Source organism: Lemur catta, chromosome 17, assembly GCF_020740605.2.
Source record: "Lemur catta isolate mLemCat1 chromosome 17, mLemCat1.pri, whole genome shotgun sequence".
Classification (NCBI taxonomy): domain Eukaryota; kingdom Metazoa; phylum Chordata; class Mammalia; order Primates; family Lemuridae; genus Lemur; species Lemur catta.
Window position 1 is genome coordinate 29392056 of NC_059144.1, and position 18111 is coordinate 29410166.

At 35.2% G+C, this 18111-nt stretch overlaps 1 protein-coding gene and 1 non-coding gene across 4 annotated transcripts in view; both read right to left on the bottom strand.

Moving 5' to 3' along the window:
* GPCPD1 (glycerophosphocholine phosphodiesterase 1) overlaps positions 1-18111 on the bottom strand; it is a 60140-nt gene that overhangs the window by 34885 nt on the left and 7144 nt on the right. For all 3 annotated transcript variants that reach the window (XM_045529318.1, XM_045529320.1, XM_045529319.1), the window contains 5 exons: positions 15949-16045; positions 11465-11549; positions 5345-5420; positions 3493-3534; positions 573-696 (listed from right to left, as the gene is read on the bottom strand). In XM_045529318.1, the coding sequence (XP_045385274.1) occupies positions 573-696; positions 3493-3534; positions 5345-5420; positions 11465-11549; positions 15949-16045 (424 nt within the window). The remainder of the gene's footprint in view (positions 1-572; positions 697-3492; positions 3535-5344; positions 5421-11464; positions 11550-15948; positions 16046-18111) is intronic.
* LOC123622956 lies at positions 2155-2282 on the bottom strand. Its single transcript, XR_006729693.1, has one exon. It is a non-coding gene; the product is annotated as a small nucleolar RNA SNORA40 (small nucleolar RNA).

Consider the following 18111-nt stretch of genomic DNA (forward strand, 5'->3'; position numbering starts at 1 on the left):
TTTAAACAATTATGGTAAAATATTTATGGATTTACAAACTACAATGTTATTATGAATTTTATTATGAAGATAATAAGTATTGTATTTATTATCAATTACTCTCCAAAATTGATATGGGCTTAAAAAGAAACTAATCTGGAACTGCTATAACTTCTACCCTCATGGAAAATTTTTATTTTTAAGCCACAGTAAAATTTAGAACACTGAAGATTATTTCCAATAATCATTTTCTCTGTTTATGCCATTCTCCCCTAATTTAACACAAAATCATTTCCATTATATCCATTTTAAAACTATTTATTACTAAATGATAAAGACTATAGAGACATATGAGCTTAGGAAAAACCAATTTTTTTGGTTCTGATTTCAGAGATTAAGACTAATTTAAATATGTGTAACAGTAGCAATCTGGGGGGGGGGAGTAGTTCACTACTACAGACCTTACAGTTATCAAAACTTGTAACATTGTAAATGTGTTTTGTTCTTAGTTTATACACGTAAACCAAATGGGTCTTAAATCTACATCAGTAGTAAAAATAAAAGGCCTAAGTAACAAATATACTCAGTCATACCTAAATCTAGATTTTTTAAATTTTTTCTTGGTTATTGACACGGGAGGTTTCTCAGAATAATGCAAGCGTAATCTTATTTCAGTCTGACATGTCAGCCATCCAGAATCCAGAGTTTCAACACCATCTGGCAGAGTAAATATGAAGAACAGTAATTATTATACATATTTTTTAGAACAACTCAATAAGTACCAATGCATATTGACAATTCTGGTTCACATTCACATTTTAATACACAAAAGTTATATAACACCAGTACTTTTCTCCCCAAAACAAATATACAGGCAATCTTAAATTTGTCATTGAAAAAGAACTTTTATGTGAAGTAGGGGGAAAAAGTTAAAGGAGTATTAACAATTAGCTATGCTTTAGCAACTTAAGTTAAAATATTCATATTGAATCCATGATTAAAATAATATAAATCTGTTTCAGAAAGGGCACACGTTCCAAGATAGCCTCTAACCTAGCAATTGTTTTCATGGGGATTATTATTATACTCCCAAAGCTTCACATGAGATATTTAACTAAAACTAGTTATGCCACTAGTGCTCGTGGTTTGAGACATGAGAACGAAACTGCAAGTCAATTCTGTATTCTCACGTTTATATATTCTGTTATAAATAAATTGTATGATTGTGATGACACTGTGTTAGCATTAACTTGAAGTTACTGGCTAAGAGCGGTGGCTCATGCCTATAATCCTAGCACTCAGGGAGGCCAAGGCGGGAGGACAACTTGAGCTGTTAGAGACTAGCCTGAGCAAGAATGAGACTCTGTCTCTACCAAAAAGAAAGGAAAAAAAAAAAACCCAGCCGGGCATTGTGGCATGCCTGTAGTCCCAGCTACCTGAGAGGCTGAGGCAGGATTGCTTAGAGCCTAGGAGTTGGAAGTTGCAGTGAGCTACAATGATGCCACTGCACTCTACGTAGGGTGGCAGAGTTGAGACTCTTGTCTCAACAAAAACAACCAAACACCCCTCCCTCACAACCTCCCACCCCTTTAACTAAAAAAAAAAAGAAAGAAAGAAAAGAAAAGGTACTTACTAACACAGGTAATAAAATTTTCGTAAATAGTGGAGAAGCTGTTGATGTTTTGGACCTATACTATTTCATTAACAGGACTATGTATATCAAGAAATTTCTCTCCTTAGTGTAACTTAAGAATGTTTAAAAATTGTCAAATTTTTAACATTGTTTTCAGAAAAAGACAAAGTTGGAGAAATAGCTTTCCATCCTGAAAGTGAACTAAAGCTGAAATTAAGACAAAGCCAACTAAAAATTGAGGCATGAAATGCTATGCTTTACAACCATGAACAGTAATTAACATGTAATAGAGGGACATGCCATGCATTGCCACTGAAAGGAGAAAACTACTCCTCCACAAAGGAAGTTCTTCAAAACATGTAGCATCAATATTATTATTTGTAAATATTAATAAAAAGAAGACTCTAAAATAATTACCACTAAAGCTATTCAAACATTTTAGACAATCTTCTGATGTAATATAAACAACCCCAAACAAAATCAAAGGAAAGAAGTTAAATTCCTTTTTTTTTTTGGTTTGTTTTTTTCTTTTTTTCCCTCATAATACTCCTTCTTATATGTATCAAAACTCATACTGAACAATGAGTTCTGTGTTGCAAAAGAGGATTTATTTTTTGCACCTATCTGTAAGTCTTTGTCCACAAGTTAGACAAAAACAAATACAAATGCTATAAGAAGCTAAATTCCTAACCGAAGACTGCCAGAGCATGCACATTTTTAATGCACATAAACATACATACATAATAAAACCACAACCAAAACATTCACGCCCTGTCATTTCCAGTGCTTAACAGCATGGGAACAGCACCGGTTATCAGCAATTTATCTCCGATTCAGAGTCAGTAGGCACACATCTGCCAACCCCCTTTCTATTTTTTGACTCCTATATAGAATCTAAAATGAGAATGCAGTTTACCATGATAACCCTGATATACCATAAAAATGCTAATCACTAAAGAAAATTTGAGTTCTCAGGCTATATGTAGTATTTACTAAAGCAGAAAAGTATACAAATACATAACATTTTCAACATATTCAGAAGTTAAAGCATTTTCTACTTTATTGTAAATGAATTCTTAGAATTACTGGAACATTCAGGTTAGTCTGCGGGATTTTACTGCAAATGCATATCCAAGCACAAAAATGCGCGCTTTGCCTAAGAGTAATGTTTCACACTTTAGATGTTTAGAATCGTTAATATAATTTCAAACAGAATAGGGTTTTAAAAAGAGATGATATATTAATAGTTAAATGTACAATATACTTTAAAATTAATTACATAAAATCACATGCCTGAAATCACCAAATTAAAATCAAAAGGATAAAAATAATTAAGCATAAAAATTATATTGGAAACTAATCATTATTAAACAGAATGTATTTGTTTCTTGGATCTAGTCTCTATTTTCAAATCATACTACAGTTATGCATCGCTTAACAACAGAGATACATTGAGAAATGCATCACTAGGTGATTTCTTCGTCGTGGGAACATCAGACAGTGTACTAACACAAACCTACATGGTATAGCCTATTGCTCCTACACTACAACCCTGTATGTCATGTTATTGTACTGAATATTATAGGCAATTATAACACAATGGTAAGTTTTTGTGTACATAAACATAGAAAAGGTAATGCATTGCACTATGATATTACAACAGCTACAACATCACTAGGCTAGAGGAATTTTTGGCTCCATTATAATCTTATGGAATCACTGTCATACGTGCAGTCAGTCTTTGACAAAAACATTGTTATGCAGCACATGGCTGTATGTACTGTTTCCCTGTGCCCTATATTTTCCTATATTTCCAATGAAATGTAAAGTAACATCTTAATCATATCAGTCAACATTTTAAAAAACTTAGTCTCACTTACTATGGATTCCAAATTGTCCATCGTCAATAAGAATTTCATTTTCTAGAATTTAAGGAAAATAGAAAACCTAGTTAAAACTCATGATGTATACAGAATGAAAAATTGAGAAACTACCCACCTTAAGGTTTAAAATATTAATCTACAACTTGAAAGCAGCCCAAAGTGAATAAGCATATTTATTGTAGCCCTCAATAAAGAATTCCCTTTTAAGGAGACTAAGCAAACAGTAATAGTTCTTACATACTTTGGTGACTATTCATATCATAAGGAAGAGAAAGAAAACTCCTCAGAGAGGTGCTCTAGAGGCACTGGGATGAACTTCTACACTCACCCATGTACAAGACTAACAGGCTGCTGGACAATCATAACTCCTTGTTGATTTTTCAAACCAAAGGTCTTGGCACAATTAAAATGCTTATTCTTACGTAGCACATTCTGAACTTGTCTAAATTATAATTCTCCTCAAACCCCCACTATTCCCTACACCCAGCTAAAAGCTTTACAAACAGCATAAACTTACCTTTGTATACAGAGCTGTGAGGAGCTACCAAAAAAGAGTAAGTGCTAGCACATCCCCTGCTCCTAACAAATTTAAACTGAGAATAGCTGTAAAGCTCCACCCCTCTGAGTAAAATACAAATTATCTTCCCTGCCTAATTCCCTTTCCAGTTTACTTTAACATAAGTATGAAATATTTGTCAAAATAAATGTGATAGTCCCTAATAAAGATTCTCTGGTAGATTTCACACAGCTTTTAAGTTCAAAAGTTCTATTTCTCAAAAGTATAAAATATATTTCTTTCTAAACAAACAAAATCATCCAACTTCTCACAATAAAAAAATACAGATGCTTTAAAATACAAATTGTTTTTTAAATGTTTAATACCTAATACGTTCCAACCTCAGTATAGGACTATTACAATTTTAAGTATACGATCATAAAAAGTCTAAATACACTATCAAAAACATATTAAAACATACAAAAAGAAAATCCAATAAAGAGGATGGAATGAGATATCTGTTTAAACAAGATGTGCCCTTGCTACAGGGTAAAGAAGAAACTTTCATTGCTTTCTAATCTAAGCTAGTAAACCAGCAAGCCATTTAATTATCTTTAAATTTTAACTTTACCTAAAAACTAAGCACTGAGTCAATTTACAGATGATAAAGTAGGTAATTTAATGTATGTGAAATAAACTTCAAATTCTATTTTCAATATGGACAAGGAAATTAAAAAAATACTTGTATGAAGAGAAATGCCACAGGCATATAAGATGACTAAATAATTTTTTTAAACAAAATAAAAACCCTTGGAATATCAATTTTAGCATAGCCAGCAGGGAATTTAAGTAAATTAAATATATTGTCTACTACAACAAAGAAATTTGAGATCATTCATACAAGTTTATTCACATATTTACTAGTTTAAAGGGTATAATAACTTATTCTATTACTCTACTGTTCAAAGTTAAAAATTTAAGAGTCTTTGTTTTGGATCAATTTTTTCCTCAAATGTTCTCTAAGCAAGTAATCAAATAGAGCCATGGATGTTACATCAAGAAGAATGGTATCTTAGAAACTTTCTAACCACTCCATATGAAATAAATTAAATTACTCTAACCCAAGAAAATAAAAATAACTAGGCAAGCATTTCTAATTAAATTGATACAGGCAATTAAAAACTGTTTAGTTTTGAAAGTAAGATCCATGAAATGCTCAGTGAAATTTGTAGTACTGACAATTCATCGACTTTAAACTTTAGAATAAAAATTTAGTAAATTCCACTAAGCCATTGTGCAGCATATTAGTAACTTTATGCATATGCCTCAAACAGATGCAGTTAATGCCCATACCTAAAGGGGTTATTGATCGTGGTTGTAGATGAGTCTCCCACTTGTGAACTATGACTTGACATGGACCACCGATAGTCTGCAATTTAAAAGTTAAACGTCTGCAATAATTTCTTATATCTTATTTTCTACCCATGACTCCGTTAGATGTTTGTGTCCTAAGTCTTATGCTAAATATGAGACCAAGAGATTTATCTTGGTAATTATCAATATTATATGCCAAAAATCAGAATGTACCAGGTCACAAAACATGATGAAATGCTGGAAGAAAATTAATAAGAGTGAGGCAGTAAACAAAGAAAAATGAGATGAACTGGCACACAAAACCGTTTTAAACCCATTCTTAAATCTGCCCACAATTAATGTTTTTCAAAGAAATTTTAATTTTAACTGATATTAATTCTGTCCTAAGTTAAACACCAAATATACAGTCAATGAGGTATTCCTAGATAAAGCATCCACCTCCTACTCTGTTTAATAAGTAAGTCTCCAAGTGCTTAAAAAAAAACCAAATCTAAAATAGTAGAAATAGTAGGTATAAGTACTTCCAGATCAATTATCACAGGTTACTCAGGGAGCTAACAGGAATAAAGTTCTTATTTTAAGAATAATTTAAGTGGAAAATAAGAAGAATATCAGAATTCTCATATCATAGTAACCACTACTCCTAAAGGGCATAGAAACCCTAAAAGAAAGGACACATGGATGGGTAAATTTGAAGAACAAGTGTGACAAAAGAGAAACTAACATCTCGTTTCATTCTTATGCTTTATGAGTTTATAAACTCATACAGTGTAGCAATTACTCATAATGTCTGTTATCAAGTCCCCTTACTAAAAAAGAAAACAAAGCTCTATATGCTGTTGACAACATAGAGCAATTTTTAAACAATGAACCACCAAAGATTACCTGAGTATATCTAAAAGACTGAAGTTTAAAAGTGTCTTAATTCTCCTTTAATTATTAAAAAAAATCACTAATTCAAATTATGTGCCCAAAATAAAACCCTTAATACACATTTTAGAAGCAAATTTTCAGAGATCAGGCACATTCAGGGTGGTATGGCCATAGACTAGAACCAAATTTTCAAGCTGTAACCTTACAGGGTACTTTAATTTTTTTCTTTTTTACATAATCGCTAAAGAAATCTAAATACAGAGAATCAAAAAGAAAATACAAAAATCACCTATTACCACACCATTTAGGGATAATCACTATCAACATTTTCATATATAATCTTTGAGCCTCTTTCTAGACATATATTACATATATTCTTTAAAAGCCTGGAAAATAAAACTTCTCTCTATATAGTATATATCTTTAGATAGCACTAAATACTCTTCTATACATTTTACAGGATTTTAACACTGATTATAATAAACGTGGATTTTAACACTGATTATAATAAATGTGCCAAATAATACGTAACAAACTAACTGATAATGCACAAGAGATAGTGTTGTTACTTCAATAACCAGGTTAAATTTTTTTTTTTAATTTGCAAATTTTTGAAGTTTAAAAATTAAAACAGCATTAGATATTCATTCAAATCATTAATCCTGGGATATTAAATGAATGCTTTTTCTCAAGCTGAATACCTCCCTGCTATAAGGGTTCATTATGTAGTCTGAGTAAAATTTTTATTCAAAAATGTAATTTGAAACTGTTCATCTTAATATATGAATTTCATATCCAATATACTAAAAAGATACATTTATTTGATCCTACACGTGCTGCATGTTTTTTACAACTTTTTTCCTGACACATTTTTAAAATGTGTTTAAGCATCAAACTTTCTAACCCTCAAAAGATATAAATGTATACATTAAAAATAGGAATAATGCTTCTTGCCTATGATAAGCAGTCAAGAAGAACTAACCATGCCTTTCCTCCATCCCTCCCAAGTCCTCTGACTGTCCTCCCTGCTCCACCACCACTAAAAGAAACTTCTGGAAAGGTGGTATGGACCTATATCCTTATAAAAGTTACTAATCAAAGGTTTGAAAAGGGTGGCACGAATATAAGATTAAATGTCAACAGGGATAAAAAGTGGGTAAAGAAAGGGAGAGGGTTTATTCTGTTTTAATTCAGATGTCAGGGGAACTTTACAAAGTATTAACTGTAGTACTTAATCATATAGGAATTGTCCTGTGGATTAAATGTGATAGGGAACATATTTTAGTAGCAATTTTGTTTTGTTTTGCTTTTTTGTGACAGGGTCTCACTGTCTCACCCACGCTAGAGTGCTGTGATGTCATCATGGCTCACAGCAACCTCAAACTCCTGACCTTAAGCATTCCTCCTGCCTCAGCCTCCCAGAGGGCTGGGATTACAGGCCATGAGCCATCGCACCTGGCCCTTTTAGTAGCAATTTTAACATCTCCACTCTCATCTACTTTAGTAACAAATCCACTATCCACAGCATAAAACAATATGGACTTGAATAGAGTATTTGAGGAGCAGTCCAAAGGGACAGTTCTAAAGATAATTTACATCTATTAGCATTCACATTACAAATCCATGTTGATTGGTACATAAAGTGTTATAATATAGAGAAAAAGAACCTAGTTTTAAAATACAATTTCCAAAAATTGTTATGACTACTTTATTAAACTTTAGAAGGTAATCTTAAAGTTTAGCTTTATATAAGTTCTTTAAAAAATTTAAGAACAGAGCATTAGAAAGTTCAAAATCTCAGCGATGACTCCAAAACATGCAATTCTTTCTAATACACCAACCGTAATAACTAATTTTTCAAGATCTTAAAAAAAGAACAGTTCCACTATGCAAAAGGCTGCCACAATTTTAAGCCTTTTTGAGTAAAGTAGAAGGTGGATCTTTGGAGAAAACAGTAACAGTATCAGTCTAAGACAATATTCCATTAATAGTATTGGAATGAGTTATTGAACAATTTAGCACATATAAAATCAGATGATTGCAGAAATGTTTTCAAACATGCACATTAATAAAAATATTTTTAAAAAATCAATGTTTCCACATGAAAAAGTCTTAACGACTGCTTTCTTAAGCAACTATTGACATCACTCAGCTACATCAGGAACTGAGGGAAATAAACAAAAGGCTACCCAACATGTAGTGTGCGGTTTTGTTTTTAACAAACCACCAAGCAAAATTATCAGTTCTGCAATATTACTGCTTGCATATATCATGAACTTTTAAATTTTTTTACTGATTGTTTTCTTTCCACAATTTTGAAAACAACCTGCATGTAAAGGGGGATCTGAGGAATTTTTATCCATGAGGCCACACAGAGGTCAGACCCATAGTTATTTAAAAATGACTTATTTTTAGTAAGACCAGTAAGAAAAATGGTCACCTAGGCATGAGTAAAAAGCAAAGGAAGCTAGGCAAACAGACATCTCTGTGAAAGTTCATAGCTCAACAGCTGGGAGTATTTACCATCCAGAGGATAATTCTACTATATTAAGACACCATTGAAGAAAATGACAACCTATTCTGAAAATGAACAATTATATGCCTATCACAGATGGTTGATTCTTTTGTTAAAGGATTTAAACAAAAATCAAGGCAGTTAAGATCTAAATAAGAAAGTTTGTAATGAATCTAATTATGACTAAGTTTAGCACCTATAAAAGTTAGAAACACCAGTATGTTACTGAAAAATAAAGATCTATTTTCACAAAAATGAAGGAAATATTTCATAGGATATAATTAAAAACTGGCTAACATTTCACTATGAGGAAAGATACCTAATTCTAGCCACCAGCAAAGAGGGGTGAACATGCAAAAACATGGGTAAATTACATGTTAATTCAAAAAGGATCTTGGTGAAGATATGAAATCAACGTACTATCTGCAGACTCATACCAATGTTTTCATTTCATTTCAGTAATACACTACCTTTGTGTGCTATGTTTAAATAATATTTTGTTTTGACATCTGTAAAACTACTTTAAAATTTTGACACATTAATATCTTATTCTAATTTATAGTGTTAAGAGAACTAACAGCTGTGAAAAATTGAGAAAAAGGATTTCAGAACTCTTCGCAACATTTAAACTAAAAGGAATATGCCAGAAAAAGCAAAGAATGGAAGAGAAAAATATGAATGGTAAAATTTTATTTACTCAATAAAATTTTAGCAATGAAAGGGATCTAAGAAGTCTACAGTTCAAACCTTTCATTTTATAGACGAGGAAGCTGAAGCCTAAAGGTCAAGTGGCTTGTACAAGTATCAAGAGACTTTTAGCTTAGGTATGAGTAGACTACCTCTTAAAACTTTTGACTCAGTAAAATTAATCTTATCTCCCATTTCAGCTTTTAAATGCTTTCACAATTACTTTGCTTTCCTATCATTCTTTATATTCATAACATACGTATTCCAATAATTTACATCATTTCATAATTTAAGGTCCCTTGTACATTACTTCTATCATTTGACAATGCACAACTGAAACAAAGTTTCATAATATTTGCATAATTTTACAAATGTTTCATTTAAAAAGCGCCACCAACTTTTAAAAGAAGTGTCACTTTAAGCTGGCATGTGGGAAAAAAAAACTGTAGCCATATGCATGGGATTTTATGTAGCTATTTATTCTAGTCCATGAAAAACATACTTACCATGGCAGCCCCTGCATCACACGGTACATGTGTACGCGATACAGAGCACCTACTTAAAGAAACACACTCACCAACATATACTGTAAACTTTTGCAAGTATTACAAGCGGAAAAACTTTGTTTTTTACTGCTAAGCAGACTTCTTGCCAATTTTTTTTCAAAAGGCATTTTGGGCTGATTTTGTGCTTATGGTTACATTTTCATTGAAGAGGAAAAATACTATAGGTTGGCTTAATTTGACCTGTGTTGACAATAGTCTTACTTTAGAAAACTATACCCAAAGGACTCAATATGATCTTTCTTGTCCAAATCCCCCTTGCTTAGTAAAAATTTAGTTGATTTCACAGGTTACAAAGCTAAATTTCATATACCAGGATCCTCAGATAAACTTCTAATGGCATGAGCTATGACCTATGTATCTACACATAACAGTTTAATTTATATTGAAGAACTCTGTCACGATGTATATATAACCCCTATGCCAAATAAATGATAGATGCCCCTTTCTTAAGTTGTTAAAGTGAGACTATTGTCAAGAAAAGCCAACACAATGATCAACCATAATGTAATTTAAGTTCAATCACTGAATATTTACAAAATATTCTCAGAATAAGAAACGTAATAGGTGCAAAAGACAGCTAAAGTGGGTTTGTCAGTTTTCTTTCCTTTTTTTTTTTCTTTAAATAATGGTGGCTAAGAAAATGAGGTAACAGTGGCTGCTTGCATTTTTCACATGTCACAAAAGTATTCAATGACCCCCCAAAGGAAATACATTCTTTAAAAAGATGTAATCCATGTTTTTTCCCAGACTCCTGCCCTAAACCCTTATTCACATGCAACCCCAGGGTGCCAAAGGTAAAAATCTGAAGGAAAAGAATCCTTTCAGCAAATAAGTATCTTTAGAATGAAAGAAAAAGAATTGACTTGTCTTTTCTAAATATGAAAACAATCCCAAAATAATGAATTATTGTGAACACGCAGATTTAGACTTAACAGATATTCCAAAGGCCTTCAGAAAAGATCCTGGCCTATCAATACAATCTTTAGAAAAATCTAAGAGGAATCACCACTCAGTTTTGGATTTCATGCAGCCACTAAGAGATGGCTGCTGCAAAATAATTTTTAAAAAGGAAATTACTCAAAGCTGGCTATGTATTCCTCTAAATGTATTCACCTCACATTAGGATTAAAAAACAAAAAGAAAAACCTCTGCAATGGGTTACTAATTAGTTTACAAATTATAGAAAATGCATATGTACAGAGAACATTTATTGTTAAAATTAATTTCACGATAAGAATATTGCAGAACATACTTACTATGTCTTTTTAAAATTCCATGGCAGACATCATCTGCCTCTGAAGTGGCTATTTTCCTTGTTTTTGGTACTAAAATTTTATTAATCAAGAGTTCTATTCTTTATTTGACCAAACTCATTGTACTACTACTGTTTTCAAACTTAACTGAATTGCTTTTGAAAGAAGTGCTAAAGAAATTGGAAACTAGATAAAGAAAACATACCTTTGGTTCTAAAAAGTACCCTTTGAAGTAGCGATACTGAACTGATACTCCTCTACTGAGTACAATGGTTGCTTTCCATAGCACGCTGTGAAGAAAAAAAATAACAGCAATAGCATCAATATCAAACTACAATGCATAAAGACCTCTTAATTCACAAAACCCCTTAAATAAAATCTGTGATCAACACCACTCATTTATATTCCTACACAAAATTTTACTCCAGGCTCACTCTGCAGAAATAAATAGTGCAGAAAAAGACCCATCTTCAAGGAGCTTCTTTTGCTGTGTGTGTGGATAGACAAACAACCAAACAAGACACAACAGAAATTCTGGAGTAGCCTTTTGGAAGGAAGACTTGGATGAGGAACAATATCTGAGCTGAGACCTAAATGATGAGAAGGAACCAGCCATACAAAGAGCCAAAGTATTCCAAACAGAAAACCCAAGTAGTGCAAAGGTGGAAGCCAGAGTCAGGATCTTCTGACATTCCACTTAGCTAGGGATGTTACACGGCTGCTTAAAGGCTTTGGGCCCAAGGCCTTTGTGTCACAAGTGAGTGATGCACACTGGTAAATTAATTCACGTCCCTTACTGTCCCTTGTTCTAACAGTCCCACCCAGGCTCTGGTTATTCCCCTAGCCAAACAATCAGTACCTGTATCTTGTTTCAGCTCCATGTCTTCCTCTGAACTATACCATTCTAACAGAAACTAAAGCTTTGACTCAACGGCTGCCTCAAAGTGAATTCACTACAATTCTTAATTGTAACTGATTTTTAACTTCAGATCATAAACCAATTATATCCAAAGTGTAGTCCCAGGACCATCAGTATCAGCTGGGAGCTTCTTAGAAATGCAAATTATCAGGCCCTGCCCAAACCTACTGAATTAGAAACTCTGGGGGTGAGGGCCCAGAAATTTGTATTTTAACAAGCCTCCAGGTGACTCTCATGAACACTTAAGTTTGAGACCCACCGTCATAGACCATCACCCAAACATCAATTCAGCATGGGCAGTTCAGTGAATAAACGGCAACTCCAAATGTTCTTCCACGATGCCAGATGGCTAACACTGCTCTCCACCTGGCTCCACCATGACAAGTTTTAGGGCATTATCCTCACTCTGAGGTAATCCTGGCTCCTAACAAAATGCAGGCATACCTCGTTTTATTGCACTTCACTTTATTATACTTTGCAGATATTGTGTTTTTTACAAATTGAAGGTTTGTGGCAACCCTGTGTTGAGCAAGTCCCTTGGTGCCATTTTTCCAACAGCATGTGCTCACTTCTTATCTGTGTCACATTTTGGTGATTCTCACAATCTTTCACACTTTTTCATCGGTGATTGAAGGCTACAGAGAATCTTTCATGAAAGGAAGAGTCAATGTGGCAAACTTCATTGTCATCTTACTTTTAAAAATTGCCACAGCCACTCCAACCTTCAGCAACCACCGCCTTGATCAGTCAGCAGCCATCAACATCGAAGCAAGACCCTCCATCAACAAAAAAGATTACAACTCACTGAAGCCTCACATGACTGTCTTTTTTAGCAATAAAATATTTTTAATTAAGGTATATATATTTTTTAGACACACTGCTACTACACTAAACAGACCACATAACTTTAATATGCATCAGGAAACAAAAAAAACCCTCATATGACTCACTTTATTGCAATATTTGCTTTATTGCAGTAGTCTGCAACTAAACCCACACACCTCCAATGTGTGCCTGTATCCACAACCAACTGTCACCCACGGTCCCAGCTTGAACAATCAGGTGAATCTGGTAGTAATAAAATACATATGCCCTGGTTCCACCCTGCGAGATCCTGATTACACAGGTTTGGGGTGGTGCCTGGTCCTATGTAAATTGATAAAACTTTACAGGGCGTTCAGATATATATGACTGGTTACAAATCACTACTGTAAAGCAAGGATAGCAAATACTTGGCACATGTGTCCCTACTTTTAACACAGGTCTCCAGGCAAACTGTACTAACTCAGAGTAGAAATTTGCCATCTCTGCTACAAAAAAAAAAAAAGACAAATTTCCAGTACTATTTCATCCACAAAACAGCCAGAGTATGTGAAATTAGCCCCAGATATGTATAGTAGAATTAGTGGTAAGAGTTGAAAACTGGCTGGGCACGGTGTATCACGCTTGTTCCGGGAGGCTGAGGTGGGAGGGCAGCCTGAGCTCAGGAGTTTGAGACCGGCCTGAGCAAGAGCAGGACCCCATCTTTACTAAAAACAGAAAAAATCAGCTGTGCGTTGAGGCAGGAGGATGGCTTGAGCCCAGGAGTTTGAGGTTGCAGTGAGCTATGATGATGCCACAGCACTCACCAGGGAAACAGAGTGAGACCCTGTCTCAAAAAAAAAAAAAAAAAAGAGTTGAGAAATGTGCTTGGGCCCCATCTCATCCACTATTTCTCAATCTCCAGGAGTAGGATCTAGGCTCTTTTTTTTTTCAAGTCCTTCCACGTGATTCTAATGTGTACTCCTGATTAAAAACCACTAAAATGGCCAGACGTGGTGGCTCATGCCTGTAATCCCAGCACTTTGGGAGGCTGAGCCTGATCACTTGAGGCTAGGTATTCAAGACCAACCTGGGCAAAAGAGCAAGACACTGTCTCTACAAAAAGTTTTTGAAAATTAGCTGAGGTGGCATGCGCCTATAGTCGTCGCTATTCAGGAGGCTGAGGTGGGAGGACTGCTTGAGCCCAGGAGTTGGAGGTTACAGTGAACTATGGTTGAGCCACTATACTCTAGCCTGGGAGACAGAGCAAGACTTCATCTCCTGGGAAAAAGAAAAACACCACACACACACTAAAAACAAAGCAATAAGTCTTTTTACCTCACTTCTCTAAGCAAATGCGCAAAATTAAGAATGAAGCACAATGGCTCAGTGAAGACTGAACATAATCTGATCAAATCCAAGAAAAGCCAGGAAAGAAGGGCAGTGAGGTGATTTACTGTGGCTGCCTGATTTTGAATTGCCCTCATATCCTCTCCCAAAATACCACAAAATCTTAACAAGGAGACCAAATAAAACCACAAGTGACCCACCTCTTTGGCATTATTGGGAAACAATACTATGGTGTTCAAATTTTCTGTAACCAGAAAAAAAATTCCAACAGAGTTCTAGCTGCCATGAGCCTACAGGTATGGAGAGCTGGGGAGGGAAGGTTTAAGAGACTATGAAAGAGGAGCACAGAGGACCTAGATGTATAGTACACTGAAATCCCAAAGAAACAATTCTAACACAAGAATGTTGTCTAAGGCCGGGCGCAGTGGCTCACGCCTATAATCCTAGCACTCTGGGAGGCCGAGGCGGGTGGATCACTTGAGGTCAGGAGTTCGAGAACAGCAAGAGCGAGATCCTGTCTCTACTAAAAATAGAAAGAAATTATCTGGCCAACTAAAATATATATAGAAAAAAAAAATAAGCTGGGCATGGTGGTACATGCCTGTAGTCCCAGCTACTCGGGAGGCTGAGGCAGTAGGATCGCTTGAGCCCAGGAGTTTGAGGTTGCTGTGAGCTAGGCTGACGCCATGGCACTCACTCTAGCCCAGGCAACAAAGCGAGACTCTGTCTCCAAAAAAAAAAAAAAAGAATGTTGTCTAAAGGCAAACACATTCTCTCGTATCATCTGCTTCCTTTCTCCCTATGAAACACTCTTTACCTGTTATATATGAATCAATTCTACTTCGGTGCACATCAATTTATAACCCACTGGTCCTTTAAAGTTAAGTAGTTAAATGTTGTCTCACTCTGTCACATTACTTTGACCAAGCTGGCTATAATCAACTTAAGACAGGCAAAGGTGTGTTTTAGGGACAAGTTCAGAAAGATATGAGGTTTCACTTCAGACAGGAGTGGCTGATCTGCAAATCAAGGAAAAAATAGCCACTTGAAGGGAATAACTAGCATATGAGAGACAGTTCACTGCAGAAGGGCCACCAGCACCCGCATCTTCCTTTCCCCAGTCCACTGCACCCAGACTAAGTGTAGCTGGACTCAAAGCTGCTAGGGATACATTTCTTCACATTAGCTAAGATATTTAAGTATGCGTTCCACTCTCTCCCCTTTTAATACCATATACTTCTCAGGAAAATAATTTTATAGGCAAAAACAGAATTAGACTTATTATCAAGCAAATATGCATAGAAGCCAAAAGATAATGCCTAAAAGTTTTTTTAAAAAAATAAGAAAGCAATATAAGCCCGTTATTTAGAAATATTGTGGTAAGTACCTAAATAGCCAGTCAAGAATCGTGTGGCTGAGAGGCACAGATTAAGTAACAGAGGAACCTATTTTTTCACACAAACTTTGCAAAACTATTTTCACTCTTTCAACTATACAAACGTGGTAAATTTGACAAAAATTAAAACTAAAAGAGGAAAACCACCAAGGTATCTTAGAAGCCCCTACATTTATAATCTAAATGTTGCAGTTATTCTGTAACCTGACATTTCCATGCCTACCTTTCACCTGTCTCGTTCTCTGGAAGAAGAGACACAGCATTTTGAGGACTCCAGTTTCCCAAAGCATCACAGCTTCCACATATTGCAAAAACTTCTCCTAAAGAAACAAAACAATCAGTTACAGAAGGACAAATAAGAAAGCTTCAGAAAAAGGAGAGAGGGGGGAAAAAAAAGAAAGCTTCAGATTTTAGTTTTAGGAAGCAAGAAAAGAGCAGTCAGTTGTACCAGTTAGCTCAACCAGATGTGGAATCTCCTTTAGCAGATGAAAGAGCTTCACCGGAGGCATGGGTTTGAGCCCAGGTACCACACTAGCACCTGCACATTAACCTGACTCACCTCTTCAGAAACGGGGAAGGCACAGGAATGCACTTTTCTTCATCTGTTCAACTACTTATTAAGCCAGTAATAACCACCCAAGAATACAAAGTGATCAAACCACAGTCCCCACCCTCATGGCAGCTTCCAACTTAAAGGGGCAAACACTAAGTGCATATTAAGTATTCTAGAGAAATATTAATCAGTATCTTTGAGGAACTGTTAACAAGCTAAAGCTCAAGAACACTATTAATGGGACAGAAATAATGTAATTAAAAACCCCACAAAACAAAGACTTATATAGTGAAAAACCTATTACTAGCACTTACTACAGAAATAATGACTATCATTTCTTCTGAACACTTTTCATCAAAAGACTTAAAAGTTGGCCAGGCGTGCTAGCTCACACCTATAATCCCAGCACTTTGGGAGACTGAGGTGAGAGGATCACCTGAGCTCACGAATTCAAGACCTTATCTCTACAAAAAATGAGCCAGAGGTGGTAGTGCATGCCTGTAGTCCTAGCTACTTGGGAGGCTGAGGCAGGAAGATGGCTTGAGTCCAGGAGTGCCAAGCTGCAGTGAGCTCTATGATTGTGCCACTGCACTCCAGTTTGGGTGATAGAGACCCTGTCTCAAAAATAAAAGACTTTTTAAAAGCCAACATAAAACTTTCATCTCTACTTGCTAAATCTTACATATTTAGCAGAAGTCTACAAATTCTTGGATACAAGTATGCATAAAAGTCTTTGACATATCAACACATTGTGAATATAATTAAAATTCATAAAGAAAAATATAATGAATTGAGTCCAAATGCTAATTTGGTTCAAGACAAACTCTTCTACATTCTCAAAACAACTGGGCTTCCAACCTCTAGTCTAGGAAGACTAGAACTGTAGTAAGCTTTGGCCACCTGCATGAGCATTTTGTAAGCCTGGACTGTAAAATTCCACGTGTGACAGTCATTCAGTTTTCAGGACTAGAATTACATGTGTGTAAAACACAGCATGGTTAAGGATTTCATGTCAAAATATCCACCAATCCATGAAAGTAACCAGATCTGTTATGGCTCCTGGCTCCTAATGTACAGATTACCACAAAATCACTGATTTGGGCCCATCACAGTTCTTTCACAAAGGACAGTCTAATTAAAACTTTTTCATGTAGCCTGAGCAAGAGTGAGACCCCGTCTCTACTAAAAAATAAAAAAGAAAGAAATTAGCTGGACAACTAAAAATATATAGAAAAAATTTAGCCAGGCATAGTGGCGCATGCCTGTCTGTAGTCCCAGCTACTCGGGAGGCTGAGGCAGAAGGATCGCTTGAGCCCAGGAGTTTGAGGTTGCTGTGAGCTAGGCTGACGACATGGCACTCTAGCCTGGGGCAACAGAGTGAGACTCTGTCTCAAAAAAAACCAAAACAAAAAACAAAACAAAAAAAAAACACTTTTTCGTGGAGTCAGTTATTTCTTATCCCCACCCCAAACAGCAGGCTACTTTATGCTCTGAAAAGAACATAGAGCCCAAATGGAAAAAATGAAACTTGGACAAATCAGTGAGTGGTTCACTTTTGTCCTATAGGTGCTCCTGCATTTTACCACTTCCCTCCTGCAGTGTTATATCTCCTTCTGCTGATTTCCTGGGATTATGGCTTCTGAAAAAAAGGAAACTTTTCACTAGAACAAACAGGCCTCTTTCTTTAATTGGCCCTCATTTATAAAAGATTATAAAGGTTTGAATGCTAACTAAAGGAATCTGCAAACAGTAACTCCACATATTCTTTTTACTTGTTCCCTCCAATTTTACTCCTCTCTGAACTCCCAGTCTCTCCACATTCAGCAGTGAACC